Source organism: Lepidothrix coronata, unplaced genomic scaffold (assembly GCF_001604755.1).
Source record: "Lepidothrix coronata isolate B3197 unplaced genomic scaffold, Lepidothrix_coronata-1.0 Scaffold1, whole genome shotgun sequence".
In the NCBI taxonomy this organism is placed as follows: Eukaryota; Metazoa; Chordata; class Aves; order Passeriformes; family Pipridae; genus Lepidothrix; species Lepidothrix coronata.
The window spans coordinates 9,175,447-9,193,909 of NW_016690181.1; the positions used below are offsets into that span (position 1 = coordinate 9,175,447).

Sequence of the window (18,463 nt, forward strand, 5' to 3'; positions counted from 1 at the left end):
AGGAGGAGGAACTTGGGAGGAGTCGGGCATTAGGGACCAACGGGGACTCATCCCGCACCGCGGCACTCCTCAGCCAATCAGCACGGCATGAGCGGGAAAATGAGGGAGTAAACAACTTCTGGCGGGAAAACAGCTCTAGGCAAGCCCGGGCAAGTCCTGGGCTATGCAAGCAAATGGGGTTAATACAGCCATGTGGAGAAAACACATCAAACAATGTTTAAAACAGGGTATGAATGAGCAAGTCCATAAAAGGGAATCCCTTCACACATTGAAAAGGTCCCTCTATGCTTTAAAGCATTCCCATTCGGACACAGGCTCCTCAGCACAATATGGGATAAAGGTAAACCTTCTGTACTTGAGAATGTTTCTCCCCTGGTCCTGGGCTACGTTGTACTATCACTGTATTATCACTGTCATCAGAAAGGGTGTGTATAAGAACTTGAAAAACCAAACCAACCTGTCTCTAAGGTGTTCCGTATATCACAGTCCTGCAGGTGGCTTTATTTCTAAAGTTCTGGGCTGTGCTGCTGTCGAAGCCTCCTGCTCCCCCTTGCTCCCAAGACCTGCTTCTGGACTTAACTGCTGCATAAGGAGTAATCATCTACCTAAAAGTAAGCTCCATTTCTTTACTGAAGTCATTGTTTATAAAAGAGCTATAGGCTGCCAAAATGGTTTTGCTGTGACGATTTTATCAGACACTCAACTGATGCACTGCCTGCCATTCTCATTTGTGCATCACCAGTTTTCTCAATGATAAACAGTTGACTTTGGTTTAATGAATTAATGGTGGAGACAAGCATGGACCTCAGCATCTTTTAATATGTTAACAATTTAGGCGTGTCTCACTAAATAAAAAGAGATTGTTTGAAATATAAAAACTAATTTCTAGATTCGGTGAACCCAGCACCAGCTGGAGTAAAACTAAGAGCTGTAAAGCTCTTCTGTTGTTTGAAAAAACCTGATTGACTACTCCAATTTCTATGTCCCCCAAGTGTATTCAAGTAGATATGTGCATACATAAGCAGCACCTGCTAACGGTAAGATAATATTCAATATGGCCCAAACCAATATCCTGTTTGCATAAAATACATGAAAATATATTATCTTTTTCAATGATATTAATAATTAACATTTTTTCTGGAACATCCAGAGCTCTATATGGGAGCAGCAGTGTAAACTGCATATGAGTAAAACAGAATTTTTCCTTCCCAAATAGTTTTTGCTGCCTGTAAGGCATGTGGTCAAACCTGTTGGTAGGATTTGAAGCTGGCAGCTTTGCCCCACACCTGCAAGCCCATATGTAGTCCTTACCAGAGACTGAGGCTGCCATTCCACTTCTTAGTTTCTCATTCTCAAATTTTTTTTTAAAATCCAGTGGCCTTGGATTTTTTTCATACCCCTCTTTGCTTGTAACAGTTCATCCATCTTCCCGGATATTATTTCTCCTTGAGCAAATCTACTTTCCTTGTTTCATGGATTCTGAATTTCATTCCAGACATTTCTTTGTGGAAAATCTTACATGTGGAGAGGGAGATATAGAGTGGGGGAGATACTTCAAATAGGTTATCTTTGCAATCATTCTTAAATCATGTCTCTCCAATGATCTGCAGAGAGATTCTATTCTCTTCAAGATGGCAATTGGCTTTTAGTTGTTTATTTCTGCCCACTGAGTTGGCACCAGGGGATACTCACAGTAGGCTGCTCATTGCACTGGGGGGATGATAGTGACAGAACTCTTTTACATAGATGATAAACATGAGTAAGTCTCTAATTTGTTGGTTTTCAGAAATACTTGGGTCAATACACTTGGAATGTAGTAAATATTGGTTGACTTCTTTCTGCCTGGTCCTGTGAACTTCAGAATTCTATTCATAGTAAGCCTGTATCATCTCATTAAAGTATTGGAATTAAACAGTAAAGCAATTTCAGAAAGAAATTAAATATTTTATAGTTGTACTCAATAAACTTTTTATTATATCCTGCAGCAACTTGGAACTGATTCAAATGTCACTGTTTTGACTTCATAAATTGTTTGTAAATAGATATCTTCCCCTGTGTGGGCCACTCAGTCAGAGGAATGAAAAAAAAGAAGACTGGGACCATCACGAACTTAAATTCTGGTGATTTTTTTATGTCTGAGACCTCGCAGTTTCATATACATCCCTTTGTATGAATTCTGTAAAATTCTGCATTGCTCACTGAATATACAATGTTCATCCAAATGCACAATTACACACATATGTATGTATGAGGTGTTCTACATTAAATACTTTGGCAGAAATGCATAGAGAATGAAGGTTTTTACCAGACTGACAAAATCTCTAAATATTGCCTCCCATGTTCCATCCATAATAATATGACTAGGTGAAAATGTGGTGTCCTGAAGTATTACCTTGCCACATATATGAATTCTAGTGTATCAAAGCATTTCAGGGGACTCCCAAATGTTTCCATGTTCCATATCTCATCATTGCTTAATTTAGACTAAGATCAGCTTTTTCTTTCAACTCTGGAGACCATGAAAACTTCTGAATGCTTCCCATTTCTTCAGTATACACAGCTATTTGGACATTTTTTGACTTTGTAGTAGTTTTAAATTACACACTGATCTTTAAGACCAGACCATGTTACTCTAGTAAACATTTCAGGTGTCTTTCTTCTACAGATTACCCAAGATAAAATTAGTTATGAAACACAGAAGCAGTTTAGGTCTGGAAAAAAAAGAGACAAAACTGGTTTAAGCAGTTCTGTGTGAAGTCTGAAAGGCCAGAGCCACAATTCGGTCCATGTATTTATTCAACAGCAGGAAGTCCATGTCCATTCCAGTCTGAGGAAATTAATGCATGCGTACATGCATGATATATGTATAAGAAAATGGAATGAGCAAAAATTCTCTTCTTCTGTACCTGCTTTAGTTCCTATCATAGATCGTTTTTCTCTGACACTTGTTTCTAATATCAACAGTTAGTAACCACTTTGTTCTTCAGTAATCTTATTTTTTGTACAAAAAGCTTCTTCCCTGAAGTGAATAACCATTTTTCTACATAAATTCTCAGTTTCTAATCACTTTTGAAAGCATATTTTTTTCTCAGACTTTGTTAATATCCTCACACTCTGGTGTGGATGACAACTGTGGCAGTGTCTTACAGACAAAGTGAGCATCCTTATGGTCAGAAAAATATTTTCTCATACATTTGTATGAGAACTTGCTCAAAACTTTTTTTCCAATGATATTATTGAACCATAATGTTAATATCATGTATATGTTTCTAACTGGTTCATTGCTCACTCTTATTTTTATATCCATAGATTTCATTATCAAGTTCCTAGGACTGTGTCATTACAATCATTTTTACTGAAAATCTATCTGTAGTATATTGGTCATCTGCCCTCTTTCTAAATTTCTCAGTTCCTTCACTGCAGTTTTCGGAAGATCATCATTAGCTTCAGCTGAAGCTTAAATGACTGTGGGCAATGGTACCTCATAGAACTATACATACACAGCCAGGGAATAATGCCTATAGCCTTAAAACTTTGCTCCATAATATTATCTTTCCATCTTCAACCAAAGTATTAATATCTTAAGGTGATGCTGGAGTCAGTAACTCAGAGCACATTTCTGCCAAACACAATGGTTTATGATCCCCTGATATCTTCGACAGGACTCTTTGGGACAACCAAAGATGTCTACACTGCCTGTGATCATCAAAGAGGTATGCAGACAGGCTCCAACAGAAAAAAGAAATTGTACAATGTCAAAAACTGAAAAGTGATTTGAATTCAATTCATTTTAGATGAATCATGCAGCAAAAAGGCTACAGATTCTGAAACTGCTGCTGAGCCTTCTGTTATATGCATTGTCTGCTCTGGTCTTACTGACCTGTTCAAGCATATCACCAGTCATGTCAGTTAAAGGTGCGCAGGAATAGTAGCAGCTTTAGTTTTGTTTGTCATGCAATGTGTTGAACTGATGCTTTCTCCTCTTATTTGAAAACATGATACACCTTATTCAAGCAGAAACTTTCAAAGGCCATTGAAGTTCATTATGAGGGGCTCAGCAACTATGGCTTCAGATTCTTGACTCCTTTTGTTTACTCCATGAGTTTGAAATCCAGCATTTCTCACTGAAAAGATACCCACAATACACCACTTCAGCTATAGAATGGAAGAGTAATTTATTTTGGGAGATTTATGGTTCCTCAAACACTCTTCAACTTTGTAGTGAATAGTGGAGACTGGGTAAATACACACTAAGATGGCAATGACTAGGATTCTGAAAGCCACTAGAGAACAGAACAGCTGTAGAAATGCATCGTTAATAGTGCAAGAGTTCCCCACTACAGAAATTGCCAATGTTAAGGGTGCAATGTTCTAACTGTGCATATGGAAAACCTATGCTTTACCAGGCCATACATCTCATGTGGGGAATCTCTAATCTGTTTGAAGGAATTTATTCCAAATGTTCTGGTGTCAGATCAGGTTCTTGTTCAGAAGTTTAAGTAAGCACTGCTTGTTAGAAATCTTCTCCCTTCTGAATGGTTGGATTAAATTCCTGAATAGTCCTGGCATTCTTCTCTGTGCTCAGGTTGAATCATTCAAAAGGCTCTGAAAAGGGAGGTAGTACAACCCACTCTGTTAATGAGCCAAACTTTTGGTTAGAAACGGGACAAAATTACGACTATGCAAAATTTTTCTCCTACGAAGCTATTTTTGTTCTTTTACATGAGAATACTGGTCGTTTTATGGAAAAGACTTTTCCTAGCAAGACACATTTTGAGTAATAACAGTAATTTCCACATGGTTCCTGATGGTGCTAATCCATGACCACTGAGGAAATAGTGTTTTGTTTCTATATCACTAAGTTTGACATATGAAATAGAATATAAATCTTCTTGCTTCAAGATGGTTATATTTAAAGCCCTGCAGGAATTGAATTTTTTTTAAAATCATACTGGTTTTAATATTAGTTTTCATTCCATCTTAGAATACAGTCCTAACTTTCATTTAGAATTCCCAAACTCACAGAAAGCAGTCTGTTTTAAAATTTAAACATGCACTTTTAAATATCTGATATGATTCATTCAAAGTTAATTTTGGATCCCTTCTTCTTTTACCTTGATTTTTATTAAAGATCTGCCTGTTATTCAACCTTCTTCCACGTCTTTAAACAAACAAACAAAACACCCCAAATACAAAACCCACACACCGACATTGAAATAATCCCAAGGTAACTTCTGATATTGGCATATACACGTTTGCCAAAGGCAAAGTAGCCCATCTGAGGCATTTTGACAATATATAACTTTACTGTGGTCTGTTACTAGTTAACAGTATAAGGTCTGTGGTGCTACACCTGCGCAGCTCTGAATTCATCCAGATGAACAGTGGTGCAGCAGTTATGCTCGAGCAATCATGTTAAGTTGAACTCCACTTGTAGCTAAGTGAAAAGCTCCCTTAGTTCTTAAGACACAAGCTTTATGCAACAATCAGGTCAGACTGCCTCTTGCTAAGCGAAGATGAGCTGAGGAAGTAATTAGCCTTTTCTGACCAAGGCAGGAGCTATGTTTCTTCCTGCACATGTTTTCTATTGCTCAATTCTTCATGCTTTTAGGCTTTCTAGGAGTCCTTTCTGGTTACAGTAATTTCTCTCCTGAATCAAATTTAAACCAGCCTTTGAATTCTCTTATCATTTCTTCCACAGTAGCCAAAGAGTACACATAACATGTCTAGCACACACAGATAAAGCCACTACTGCATTGCATAAGCACCCCTTGAGCAGAAAAGTACTTTGCTCTGCAGCCAGAGTAGAATGTAGGTCAGCCTAATAACATTCAACCTGCACTTTTTTTTGGTGACAGTAATAGGCTTAAGGATCGTGATCCCAACGTCTTTTGAAAACCTGTTTTGTGCTAGGTAGAAACAAAGTAGAAGCTCAAGTTAAACCGAAGAGAAAGTGATGGCAAGACTGTCTAGAAAGAAACAGATGAAGACAACTGATTTACAGGCTATTGCTAGGCTTAGCTCCTGTTCTAAAAGAACACTAGTATTTTAATGTATGAGCCCAAAGTAAGTTTCTAAAATATTTTCTGCAAAAATGTGAAGAAGTTCCAGCAAGCCCGATCAGTTACAGGACCCTGGCTTAGAGGGACTTTCATCTGGGACAGTGCAGCCACCCCCATGGTCCCATAGGGAGAACTACAGAGTTAGTTTGCCTTTCCATTCCCACACTGGTAATTTTACTGCTTTTATTTTCTGGCTATCAGAATATATCAGCATTTGTATCTCAGGGCATTTTTTTAATACAAAGTGGAGGATATTAAAATTCGTGACACCAAAAATATTGTGTAATTTTTCATTTCTTCTCTATGTTTTCCAGCGCTTGGTGACAAGGGCAAAATAATACAGAAAATTCACACAGTCTCTGACTTCTAAATTTCAAACATTATGACTAAATTAAATGTCTTTTCCAACAAATAAAAAGGTGGACCGCGTTACATAGGAATGATCTGCCCACCTTATATTAAAACTGGACTACATATAAAGAGACCAGACAGTTTTGTTTTGGCTGATGGCAGTATTTCCCTCCACATATATTTTCCCACACATACTGTATTAGCTTGCCTGCATATGCCATGCAGCAGTCAATGTACCCCTGGAAAAGTCTGGACAGCTGTCTTTCATTTGGCACGCATTCCTGAACCTACTTGAGACTTATTGCCTTCCACAGCTTCACTTGTCACCACCGATAAAACCACATCTCCCACAAAGTAGGAGACTCATTTTAGAGGTGTCACTTTAGCTAGGGAACTTCAATCAAGTCTCTTGACTGAACAAGCTCTGTAGTCTGGGAAGATTATGTCAAGAGATGCCATTCTCTGAGGGCTGCCCAACCCAGGCTCCATGAAAAGTACAATAAGATAGTCAATGCAGCTGAACAGGCAGTGGAAATCACCTTAAAATGGTGGAATGGAAAAGGTCTGAATTCTGTGTTTTCTTCTGCACCCCCTGCTACCCATCATCATCCTGTTTTAGGCACAATTCTGGCGCGTTCTTGTCATTAGGGGATCTATTGGCCCTTATGTTTTTATATGGTGATATGAAGTTTTACCTGCCCCTTTCTTTTTCTCTAAAAAAAACCCCTGAAATCTTTCATAGAGTCTATGTCTTTGGCTGATCTTTCCCTCCTTAGTGGCATAATACCTTGATCATGTTCATCATTTACAAGACAGGAAAGCTCCCTGAATTCTTTACTCTGATATGAGGTAGAAAAGACATGAGGATATGCGAAGGTGAGGTGTTGGTGTCAGCACCTTTAAAATGCTCGTCATATACAACAGTACTTCAAGGGGCCATAGCATATTTAAAAAGAATGATTTGAGCCTTTCCAGAACCAAAGGAAACACAGAAACTGGACTACATGAGTGCTGTTCCATGAATGAAACATGCTGTGTCATTTATATGACAATACAAATCCTGCCAGAGAAGATGATATTTATCAAAACAAAGTCAAAGTTTCAAGCCCAATGGCCAAAGTATTTCAAGGTTATTCACTGTACCTGTGGATTGGCAGAATAAATACTTCAGCTTTTCTTTCATATTACCTTAAGATAGGAAAAAAATGAGCAACTCAACACTCTTGTAGATAGAAAAGTGAAGTTGTAGATAGAAAAGGGAAGTTGTAGATAGAAAAGGGAAGCCATGACCTTTTCACTCAGCTGCATATTACACACAAATATGGGGAAAGGATCTAGACTGGCTTGTGGCAGCAGGTCACAGAGCAGCCCCTGAAACACAGGGCTGGATTTCTGCCCAGCCCCACAGGGATACCCATCTCTTGGTAAATCTGTCTAGTTAAGGACATGATGATGTTCCAGTTTTCCTAAGGGGGGCTGGAGGCTGTTGGCAGAGGATTAAAAAAAAAATAAAAATATGCCTGATTCAGAAAAGGATCAATTCAACTTTCTGCTTCTCTTGAGCAGCCTCTGAAGTTGGGATTCCAGTAGAGCTATAGCCTAATTTTAAAACTTTTTGTTTTTTACCTGGCAGAAGGCCTGTGAGCCTGCTGCTCCCAGCACTCCCATTCTCCCCCACAGAAGCCTTCAGACTCTGACATAGCCAGGTGTGTTCAGTCTGCAGGGCTTATAAAGTTAATCCAATGGCAAGCTCCTCTGATTTTCCTTTTAACTAAGGAGGTGAATAAAATCTGGGATTCAAATATCCTAAAGGTATGGGTCCCAAAAGTCAGACCCAGAGCTTCTGCCCACCTCTTGGCTTTGCTACAATGTCACAGTAGCGTCTCAGGGTTTAAAACACAGCATGCAGTATTACATTAATCCTATATGTGCATACATATGAAGATATTTATAGCATGGGAATGATTCATGAAAGCAACCACAAATTCCTCTGTAAACCTTTAGGAGTTGTAATTAAAGTAATTAGAAGTATTAATTACTTTACAGAAGCCATGCAGGATGCAAGATCCATATTACAGTTATTCTGTCACAATTTCAAGTCCTTTGAATTATTTTACTGCGGAAACTCCTCCAGCCTATTTGCATTATTTTGCACTCTGAACTGGCTGTCTAGACAGACAGATGCTATTCACTCGACTTGCAGTGCTATCATAACCTATATTAAATAATTACAATTTCATATAAGCAATCCCTAAAATCAAATATTCAGGATTTATTTGAAAATGAAATAATAAATAATGGATAACTGGACTAAGAAACTGTGAAGTACAGATCAACTGTAAGATGCTGTGGGGCGTGAAAATGAACTAAACCTTTTCTGTTTTCTTCACATTACTTTCATTCACATGCTTGCTCCACTCCAGTGATATAAGTATTACAGATAATATATTCAAAATTAATTTAGAATCCTTAAAGAACCTAAAGTAAGGGTCTGTAACTGTTTAAGAATCTCAACTGAGAGAAATTACTAACCATCCTTAAAAAGAATAGAAGAAAACTGGGTAACGAATGAATGAAAATAATGATTCCAAGATGTATACTTAAATTCTGTTTTCACTAAATGCTATTTGAATGGATGCAGAAAGGACATATCCTTGCCATTGCCTCTTCTTCCTACAATCACCCAAAAAAGGTAGCTGCACATGAATCCAGCAGAAGAAGACTGTAAGATCAGACTTTTGCCTGTATGTAGCAGTCTAGATCATGGAAAGAAAAAGCAGAGTTTTTGAAAAAGTGTGCCCATCACTATACCCAACGAGATTCAATAATAAGAGCCTGTGTTTCGATTCTAGAAAAAAAAAGTGTTTAAATCACAGATTATGCTTGTTAACTGTATTATATAGATTTATCTTACCAGGCCTAGGCATAAGATCAGTATTTTTCTAGGGGAAAAAATTATTGCAAATATATGCATATTTCTGTACATTTTCCTGTTAACTGCACTGCTAAGGACAGAAAGAAGCCTGTTAAAAAAAATTTGGAATTTAATTGGCAAAGTAGTTTTAGGTTATAACTGCTTGGCAAGTTTACTTGGAAGCCCTTTGTCCAGTGACGTGTTTTCAGAGTAGTATGTTTTTCATTTTCTAATCTAACAAAACAAATATTCCCTATGATGACATTAACATTATTTTAGATTAAATAAATGAAAGAACTTGCTGGAATTCTTAGAAAAAATGTAATAAATTAATGTTATTTACCTATCTGCCACAAATCGTGACTAGGTGGCTTTGACTATTTTCACATCTAAGACCGAAGTTATTTTAGTCTAGGAATACATCACTTCTTTATATTACAGAGTGCTCAATTCTCACAAATTCTGTACTCTGACTTTTTAAATTTTTTGGACTGCAGTATTAAGAGGCACATTTTCTTTTTTTTCCCACGTGTAAACACTTTTGCTTGAAATATCTCACACAGGATGAAATACAAAAGGCTGTACAATAGGAAGCAAAAAATGCAAAACACAGGGCTTGATGCGTTTGAGAGGAATAAGGAAGGAAAACTGCAGTCAGGAGAAGGAAGAAGGATTAGTTTTGTTTGAAATATGTTTATTAAAATGAAGTGCACCATGAATTTTTCATTGCAATGTTCCTTTTTCTTGTCAAATATGTTGCAGATCCTAATTCTTTCTGGATATGTATCCACCCAGAATACTGGAGTGAGCACAACGTCTGTGAATGGTTGCAGTTTTGCTGTAACCAGTACAAACTAGATGCCAACTGCATTTCCTTTCCCCACTTTAATATCAACGGCTTGCAGTTATGCAACATGACCCAGGAAGAGTTCCTAGAAGCTGCAGGCATTTGTGGTGAATTCCTGTATTTCATCTTACAGAATATCAGGATGCATGGTTAGTGTTCCAGAAATCAAACACAAAACATAAAGCGTTGAATTTTTGTGTGTTTCACACCAAAAGAAAATGTGGGATCCACGTTCTCGAGCACTGAAAAAAGGCATAGTACAGAGGCCGCTTAGATACTGCACAAGGAGAACACAGAAATACGGCAGGTAGAAAATCTTCTTGCTACCTTAGGCCTCACAATCACACATAGACCAGGCACAACTCTGTGTGCCAGTCAAATCTCTAAATACCCATGAGCACTTCTCTCTCCTTTGGTTTTCTACTAAAACTGGTCAACCTGAATGATCCAAGGGAAGTCTACATCCTGACGGGATATAGAAAGATATAACACATTGTTATTCCTGTAATTCAAAGTAGTGAAGATTGCTTTGCTTCTTAAAAAGTAAGCAAGAAGTTTTGTTTGATGAGGTTATCATCACTGCAGTATGCAACATATTAATAGTATGATTAATGATGGTCTTGAATGAAAACACTTTTAATTTACTATTTTCAACCTTGTCTTTGAAGACTTATTAATGCTCAAATGAGTCAAGGTTCAAAAACTAAGTTATTGGTAGTTTAGAATAAGTGAAGTGAAATTTCTGCTGCAGATACCCTTTCTCTACAGTCATGCCCGCCAAAGATTAGTGTGTATGCCTAACTAGGGCAATTGTACCCAGGTTCATTGTGATGGTATGAACAAAGGAGTTTCCACTGGGCAGGGAAATTCAGAATGTCATTTCCTTGTGCCCCCGCAGTGAGAAACTGAGGAGCATTTTAGCTCCTTGAAGCCCTCAATGGCTCCAGCCTTCTCTGGCTTAAGGGAGTATTTCACCAAACTAGACTTATGTGACTGCTGAAAAAGGATTAAAAACTTAGGCATGAAAGTCCTGGAGGACTTCATGGTAGCTGACACTACCAGTGGCTCCCAGTGGTGAACAGCTGCTTAGTCACCATGTGCTGGAATTTCTCCATCCCTCCCTGGTCCACTGCCTACTTTTGAACTGCCCAGTGGGGAGAGAGGTGGCAAGGCAGAATGCAGCAGTAGAGGGTGACCTGGGTATCCAGCAAACAGGGAAGGGCAGGCTGAAGCTGAAACAGGATCTTTGAGAGACTGGGAAGACCAGAGAAAAGGAGGTGCCTAAGAAAATATGTGGATAAGCTTTATCAAAATGGAGCGAGGTTGTGCAGTGACTGAGACATCAGTAGGACAGGTAAGACTAGGAGAGATAAGAAAGACTAGAGATTGTCACACAAACAAAACAGCTCTCCGGTTTAGGTTGGAACTGTTCTGTGGGACTGACTGGCATCACTTTCTTCCACCCAGTTAGTGTTCATATATCATGTCAGAGAGGTCATTCAGAAAGCAATTATTAAATGCAGGAGATAAGGATGTTATTAAGGGAATTAAAGAATTCAGAGCTGTGAAGAAAATCTCATTAAGAAAATTAATTTTTTATAGTCAGTAGAGAGATTGAACACTTGACAGTGAACGAAATACATATGCTCATGCATATCCACCTTATAAATTGCATCAGACCTGTGAGGAAAGACAGTATGTAGCCCAGTAATGCAAGACATTACTACAACATACTTAATGACCAAACTATGCCTGCACAAGCAGGCTTAAGTCTAGCTTTTCCTAATTTTTTATGCCACACTCACAGCATGAGTTAAGTTTCTTGAATGCAGATTTTTATATGCAATGCATTTGTTTATGTGTTGTGAATGTAAATACTCATTTAAAAGATGATACTGTTCTAAAAAAGCGGACAACTCCCAGCCTTGTGAAGATCTGATTTTCAGCCATAGAGATGATCTTTACTTGCTTAGGGAAAGGAGAGAGGGAAGATTGCAGGAGTACTTTTCTCCTGACAAGGAGCTGAACAAAAAAAGACTCACCTAAGTGTAAAGAAAGGGAGAGAAGCTGTCATATAGACAATGGCAAAAATGAAGTGCAAAGGGACCAGAGGGAAAAGAAACAATACACATGAATCATAAGATCAGAGACATATAGACTCAATGCCAAGCATAAGAAGAAAATCCCAAAAGTTAAAAAAAAAAATCCCCAAACAACACAAACACAGTCATAGTGGGAAGGATAAATCATTTTTGCAGCAGATGAGTTGAAAATTATTTTGTCATTTTGCAGCCTGTATTTTCTACATCTGTTCTAAGGTACATTCACGAGCAATGATGCAGTAGACAAAGACTTGGCTTTAGATTTCAGTCATAAGTTATTCTTGTGAAGAAAATAACTGAACACTGGATTATGTTTTTCCCTTTTAGGCATTTCCTTTTTTACTGATGCAGAAGTAACAAAGTCATCAAACAAGGACTGTAAGTAAACTTATTTGTACATGATAAGCTCCATTCAACAGGAAACACTGTATTCAAACATCAGCAGTATGTAGCGGATGGAGAGATTTCTAAAACAAAAAAGAAGGGCCTTTGCCTCTTTAATGTTCTTTAATGCTGAGGCAGTTTTGACATTTCAGAAGCACTGCACAGCACTAAGCCAAGAAATTCTTTGACTGCACATCATGGAGGGGTGCATTGCATGCATGAATACCATGTGCTAAACTCTATGTCTGCAGAATCCAAGCATTTTGAAGAGGGCATTGAGAAAAAACTCATGTTTTGTTGTGCCGCAATACATGCAGTTGCATGCCAATTATTCACTTAGAATCACAGAATCATAGAATGATTTGGGTTGGATGTGACCTTAAAGATCACATCATTCCAACTCCCCCACCATAGGCAGGGATGCCATTCACTAGATCAGGTTGCTCATGGCCCCATCCAACCTGGCCTTGAACACTTCCAGGAAGAGGCCAGCCCAAACTTCTCTGGGCAACCTGTTCTTTTGTATTGATATAAAGTGCTTCACCAACTTCAAAATAAAGAATTTCTCCCTAACATCTAATCTAAACTTGTCCTCTTTCAGTTTAAAACCACTGCCCCTTTTAAAACCATTGTCTCAAGGATGAAGGACCACCGCCTCCCTAAGATCTTGCTTTACGGTGAACTTGCCTCCGGCTGCCGCAAGAGAGGAGCCCTGAAGAAAAGATACAAGGACTCCCTGAAACAACATCTCAGCCTTGGCCATATTGATCACCATAACTGGTCTACTCTGGCCTCAAATCGGGAGGCCTGGAGACACACCATCTATAACGCTGGCGTTTCCTTTGAGAATGCACACAGGATCACTCTCGAGGAGAAAAGACAATGCAGAAAGAATCGTATCCTGCTGAATACACCACCTAAGGAATCTTTCTGCTGTGCCTTTTGCAATCGAATATGTCTATGTCGTATTGGCCTCATAAGCCACCAGTGTGCCTGTAACAAACATGGATAGAGCCTTCCTAAATCTTCGTTCACAAAGCCTAGCCATGATGATGTCCTGTCACCATCTGCCCATACAGAAAGTCCCTCTCCCTTCTTTTTATAAGCCCCCTTAAGGTATCAGAAGGCCACAATGAGGTCTCCCCAAGGCCTCCTTTTCTCTAGGCTGAACAATCCCAGCTGTCTCAGTCTGTCTTCATAAGAGAGGTGCTCCAGCCCTCTAATCATCTTGGTGGTCCTCCACTGGACCAGTTCTAATAGGTCCATCTCTTTCTCGTGCTGAGAACCCCAGACCTGGACACAGCACTCCGGGTGGGGTCTCACCAGAGCAGAGTAGAGGGGCAGAATCCCCTCCCTCAACCTGCTGGTGATGCTGCTTTTGGTGCAGTCAGGATGCATTTGGCCTTCTCCTCTTTGAGCACACAGAGCTGGCTCTCGTCCACCCACGAGCACCTTGAAGTCCTCTGCAGGGCTGCTCTGAATGACTAATCTGAAGTTAAGGTGATTTCTACATATAACAGTACTAGCAGCTTTTTCAGTAGTCACATTATTTGTATCACTTCTGATTCTCAAACAAACTTTTGAACTGAGTTGAAATAACAGAGTTTAGCAATGCTGGGAAGCAGGCTTTCTAACTCCTCATACTACTGTCTTGTTTTCAAGGCGAGCAATGTTTGTTACAATCTTTCACTTGAAACACTTAAAATGACCTTGAAAATTGCTTTTAAAACATCAAGTTGAATACAATGTCAATCAATGGAACAGAAGTTATGAACCACATAAACTTTTCAAGACATTAAAATGTACTAATTTCTGGAGTAAAAAACCCGGATTCTAGTGTCATAGGTGTTTGCATGACCTGATTTATTTTTTTTCTGGAGGAAATTATTTGAAGGCAGCTCCAACAAGGCAATGAACTAAAATTTTGAAAGTTACATTTAGGTAAGTGCAATTGGTTTGTGAGGATGACAATCCAATAATAAAATGTACTGCAAATACTGCCTTAGTACTTTGGCATGCATAAGAAAACATCTACTAAATATCTGTCTTCCTCCTGTTCAAGACCTACAGAATTCTCATTTGTGGGAATTTTAAGGGATCTGCTCCTTTCTCCTGAAGAAAATGGTGGCATCCTGAAATGGGAAGACAGTGGACAAGGCATTTTTCGTGTTGTTAAATCAGAAGCTCTGGCGAAGATGTGGGGACAAAGGAAAAAAAATGACAGAATTATGTATGAAAAATGAAGCAGAGCTCTCTGGTGAGTTAATGGGCAGCAGTATCCCTCATTTCATTTGGCTTCTATTCCAGCATCCATTTTTCATAACTATTATGATAACTTTGGTGTGGGAGGGAAGGATTGGGTGGGTGGTTATTTTCTTCATGTTTTTTCTTTAGGTCATGAGATAGCTCCTGGCCTCCTTTGCTTCTGAAAAAAATCCATAGGGCTAAATAGAAAGCAGTATAGAGTTGTAACTGTTGATGACAACAAAGCAATCACACTTTATCTCAGTTGAGAATGTTACACTACATTTGCCAAGCAATCCCCCAAAAATTCTCTTTTTGCTGTTCCAGTTACACTGATGGTTTCTTCTCAACTGTGATGACCTTGGGGAAAAAGTACAACAAATCAAAGATCACAGTTCTTTGTAATTCTTGCATCTTTCAAACAGTGGAAGGCATACTCCAAGGCATGTGGGAAAGTTTAAACCTGTTTAAAGTCTTGAGAGCAATTTAACAGAAAGAGAGGAGCCCTCTGACTGTAAAGAACACAGTGATTCACATACTGTTCTGCTGTCATGAAGTCCACATGAAAAACTTCTCTATTGTGACTTCTGCTACTACTTTGTCCATTGTTTCTTTTCTGGTTTTCCTCTGCAGTTACTATTATAAAACAGGCATTTTGGAATGAGTGGACAGAAGGCTGGTGTACAAGTTTGGAAAGCATGCCCATGGTTGGCAGGAGAACAAGATGTGAATTGCCTCATGTTTCCTTCTCAGTACAGAATGTGCCACATCCTGAATTATAAAGCTGCAATGGATACTTGAGGGAGAGTTTTTCTGCTCCCTCTCTCCCCTCTGTCAATCTGGTTGAACTCATTGCAGATTGCTTCAAAAGACAGACTGGAGCAACAAAAACAGCACTTCAGTTTTGGAGTTGTCCTCCCCTTCATGATTTCTGCCAAGCACTATCTCTTGTAGCCCTTTACTGCTCCTCAAGAAATAAGGATTAATGTTGATGTTTAAACACTCCCTGCCACTCTCTGTCTTAGCCAGTATGTCCACTGGGAAGTATTAAATTCTGCCCAGTTTCACTGCCATTTAAAAGAAATTGTTTAGGTACATCTTCCAGTTAGGTTCCTATACTTTGGAGTAACACAGAAAATTTTCCTTCATTTCATAAGAAAAGCAATTTTCTTATCCAATGTACCCTAAACCATTGCATTTCTCAGATATGCTAGAATTCAATATGTTGTTCAAAATGAGCAATTCAGTTCTCTATATTTATCTGGATTTAACTGGTTCAGTCAACTAAGTTAACAAAGAAAAAAGACTATTCTGAATTATTTATCAAGCAGCTATCTTCCTTGCCTATTGATGTCATCTATGCAATTATATTAACCTATATATACTTGGTATATTTAGTTTTTTGAGCCAAAAGAGAGTTCACTGCGATTATTTATCACTGTTCTTTGTGCTGTGTTGGTGAGTTACCATTGTCCACACGATATCAATTCTGTTATATAGCAGAATTAATATAATTTTTATTATAAAGAATTTTGATGGAAATATTAACTCCTGTGAAATCCAAGGTCACTTTTTGGAACTTCGCATGCACAGAAGTTTGAATTTTTCTTCTATTAACCTTTATGAAGGTGAATTCATGTGACTTTTGCATTTGGAAGAAGCAGTTCTGGAAAGAATATAAGCATTTGCTGAAGTAGATTAATTTTGAAATGCAAATTATTATTTGTGGCAAGGTTTTTATAGAACTTTCGCCCACATCTATACAACCATATGTTTAATTCTTCAAAGCAGCCTATGACATACAGTTTTACATATACCAATAAAAATTAACATACAGTAAGTGCCCTCAGGTGCTCCCTACCTCAACTTTACAATAAGTAAATTGGTTAGAATGAAGGATGATATGTGAAAATTCAATTGTGTTTTTTGAAAGCCAAAAATAGTAATTTGGTAGTTATTACGGACATTGGTTTTTACACATTACAAATTTAAGCAACTCTAAATCCATCAACAATTTTAGGCTAACCACAAGTGGCTTTCAGGGAGTTTTGATGGGGCTCTGGTCTTGCTTTCCAATGGATGTCTTTACAGCATGTTATTCCACATAACCTGAGTTCATTGTTGAGTTCCTTTGTTCTTTAGCCCTAAAAGTCTCATTCTTGAAAATCAGAAAACTGTGGCCATGTCTGCAATAACAATTGTGTTTTACAGAAAGCATTTGATTTAAGAACTGGAATTATCCAGTTAAGTACTGCTGCAATAACATTTTAAGTTGGTACCTTACTACACTACTTAGGGGGGAATGGCTGCGATGGCTCTTACTGACTGTACAACCTGCATCATGTCCTGACTTCACCTCTACCCATCAAATGCTGCGAAATTCATATTAGAGATGATTATCACTGGGTATTCTTCCAAAAATTATGCATCTATGGATATCTTCATCTTATGCCTGCTTTTCAACCATTTATTTCTTTTTATCTGCATAAGAGCTACACACATCCTTCTTGAAAGATAAATTCCTTTAAGATATGGATAGGGTATAAAGGGCATGCTGTGAAAAATGCTCAAATTTTATTGCAGCACTATTGCAGCACCTATTTCCCAATACAACACAATTACTTTGCTAAAAGAAAAAATCATTAACCACAGACAAAACAGGGACATTAAACCCGACATAAAATTAGTCTATAAGAGGACATAGAACTGAGGGATGAGTACTTTCAAAATAAAATTTACCACCTAAAATCATAGAATCATAGAATAGCTTAGGCTGGAAAGGACCTTAAAGATTATCTCATTCCAAACCCCTGCCATGGGCACAGATGCCACCCACAAGATTATTTTGCTCAGGGCCCCATCCAACCTGGCCTTGAACACTTCCAGGGATCCCCATCTCCTTTGGGCAACCTGTTTAGTGCCTCATTACTCTCGAAGTAAAGAATTTCTTCCTATTATCTAATCTAAATCTCTCCTCTTTAGTTTAAAATTGTTCTCCCTTGTGCTATCACTATCTGCTCTGCATAAAGTTGCTCTCCCTCATTTTTGTAAGCCCCATTTAAATACTGAAAGGTTACAGTGAACCTTTTCTTCTCCAGACTGAACAATCCCAGCTATCTCAACCTGTCTTTGTAGGAGAGGTGCTTCAGCCCTCTGGTCATTTTCATGGCCCTCCTCTGGACCCCCTTCAAGTGTTTCTTGTGCTGAGGACTGCAGACCTGCTCTAGTGGAAGGTGTACCTGCTCATGGAATGTGTAGCTGCCCATGGCAGGAGGGTTGGAACTAGATGGTCTCTAAGGTCTCTTCCAACCCAAACCACATGATTCTATGATTATTTACTGCATGAGGGGCTGGGTCAGACAAAACAGTCAGGGAGACTCTCCCATCGAATCATGAATTTAGAAAGGTCCCCCTTGTTTACTAAACTCCTTCTTAGAGAGCAGTTTGGGTGCATCTGGATCCAATCCTAGTCTCAGACTTGATCAATAGTTTTTATCTATAGGATTATAAATATGCACAATGAATCCTTTACATATCTTTCGAAGTTTAGTGTGCTATC

At 38.5% G+C, this 18,463-nt stretch overlaps 1 protein-coding gene across 1 annotated transcript; it reads left to right on the forward strand.

Moving 5' to 3' along the window:
* The first annotated feature begins 3,589 nt into the window (after positions 1–3,589).
* Positions 3,590–15,634, forward strand: ELF5 (E74 like ETS transcription factor 5). The gene is given in 6 exon segments (XM_017807419.1): positions 3,590–3,713; positions 10,090–10,323; positions 12,604–12,720; positions 14,723–14,749; positions 14,752–14,917; positions 15,538–15,634. Coding segments are annotated over 6 exon segments (765 nt in total).
* Positions 15,635–18,463: the final 2,829 nt, after the last annotated feature.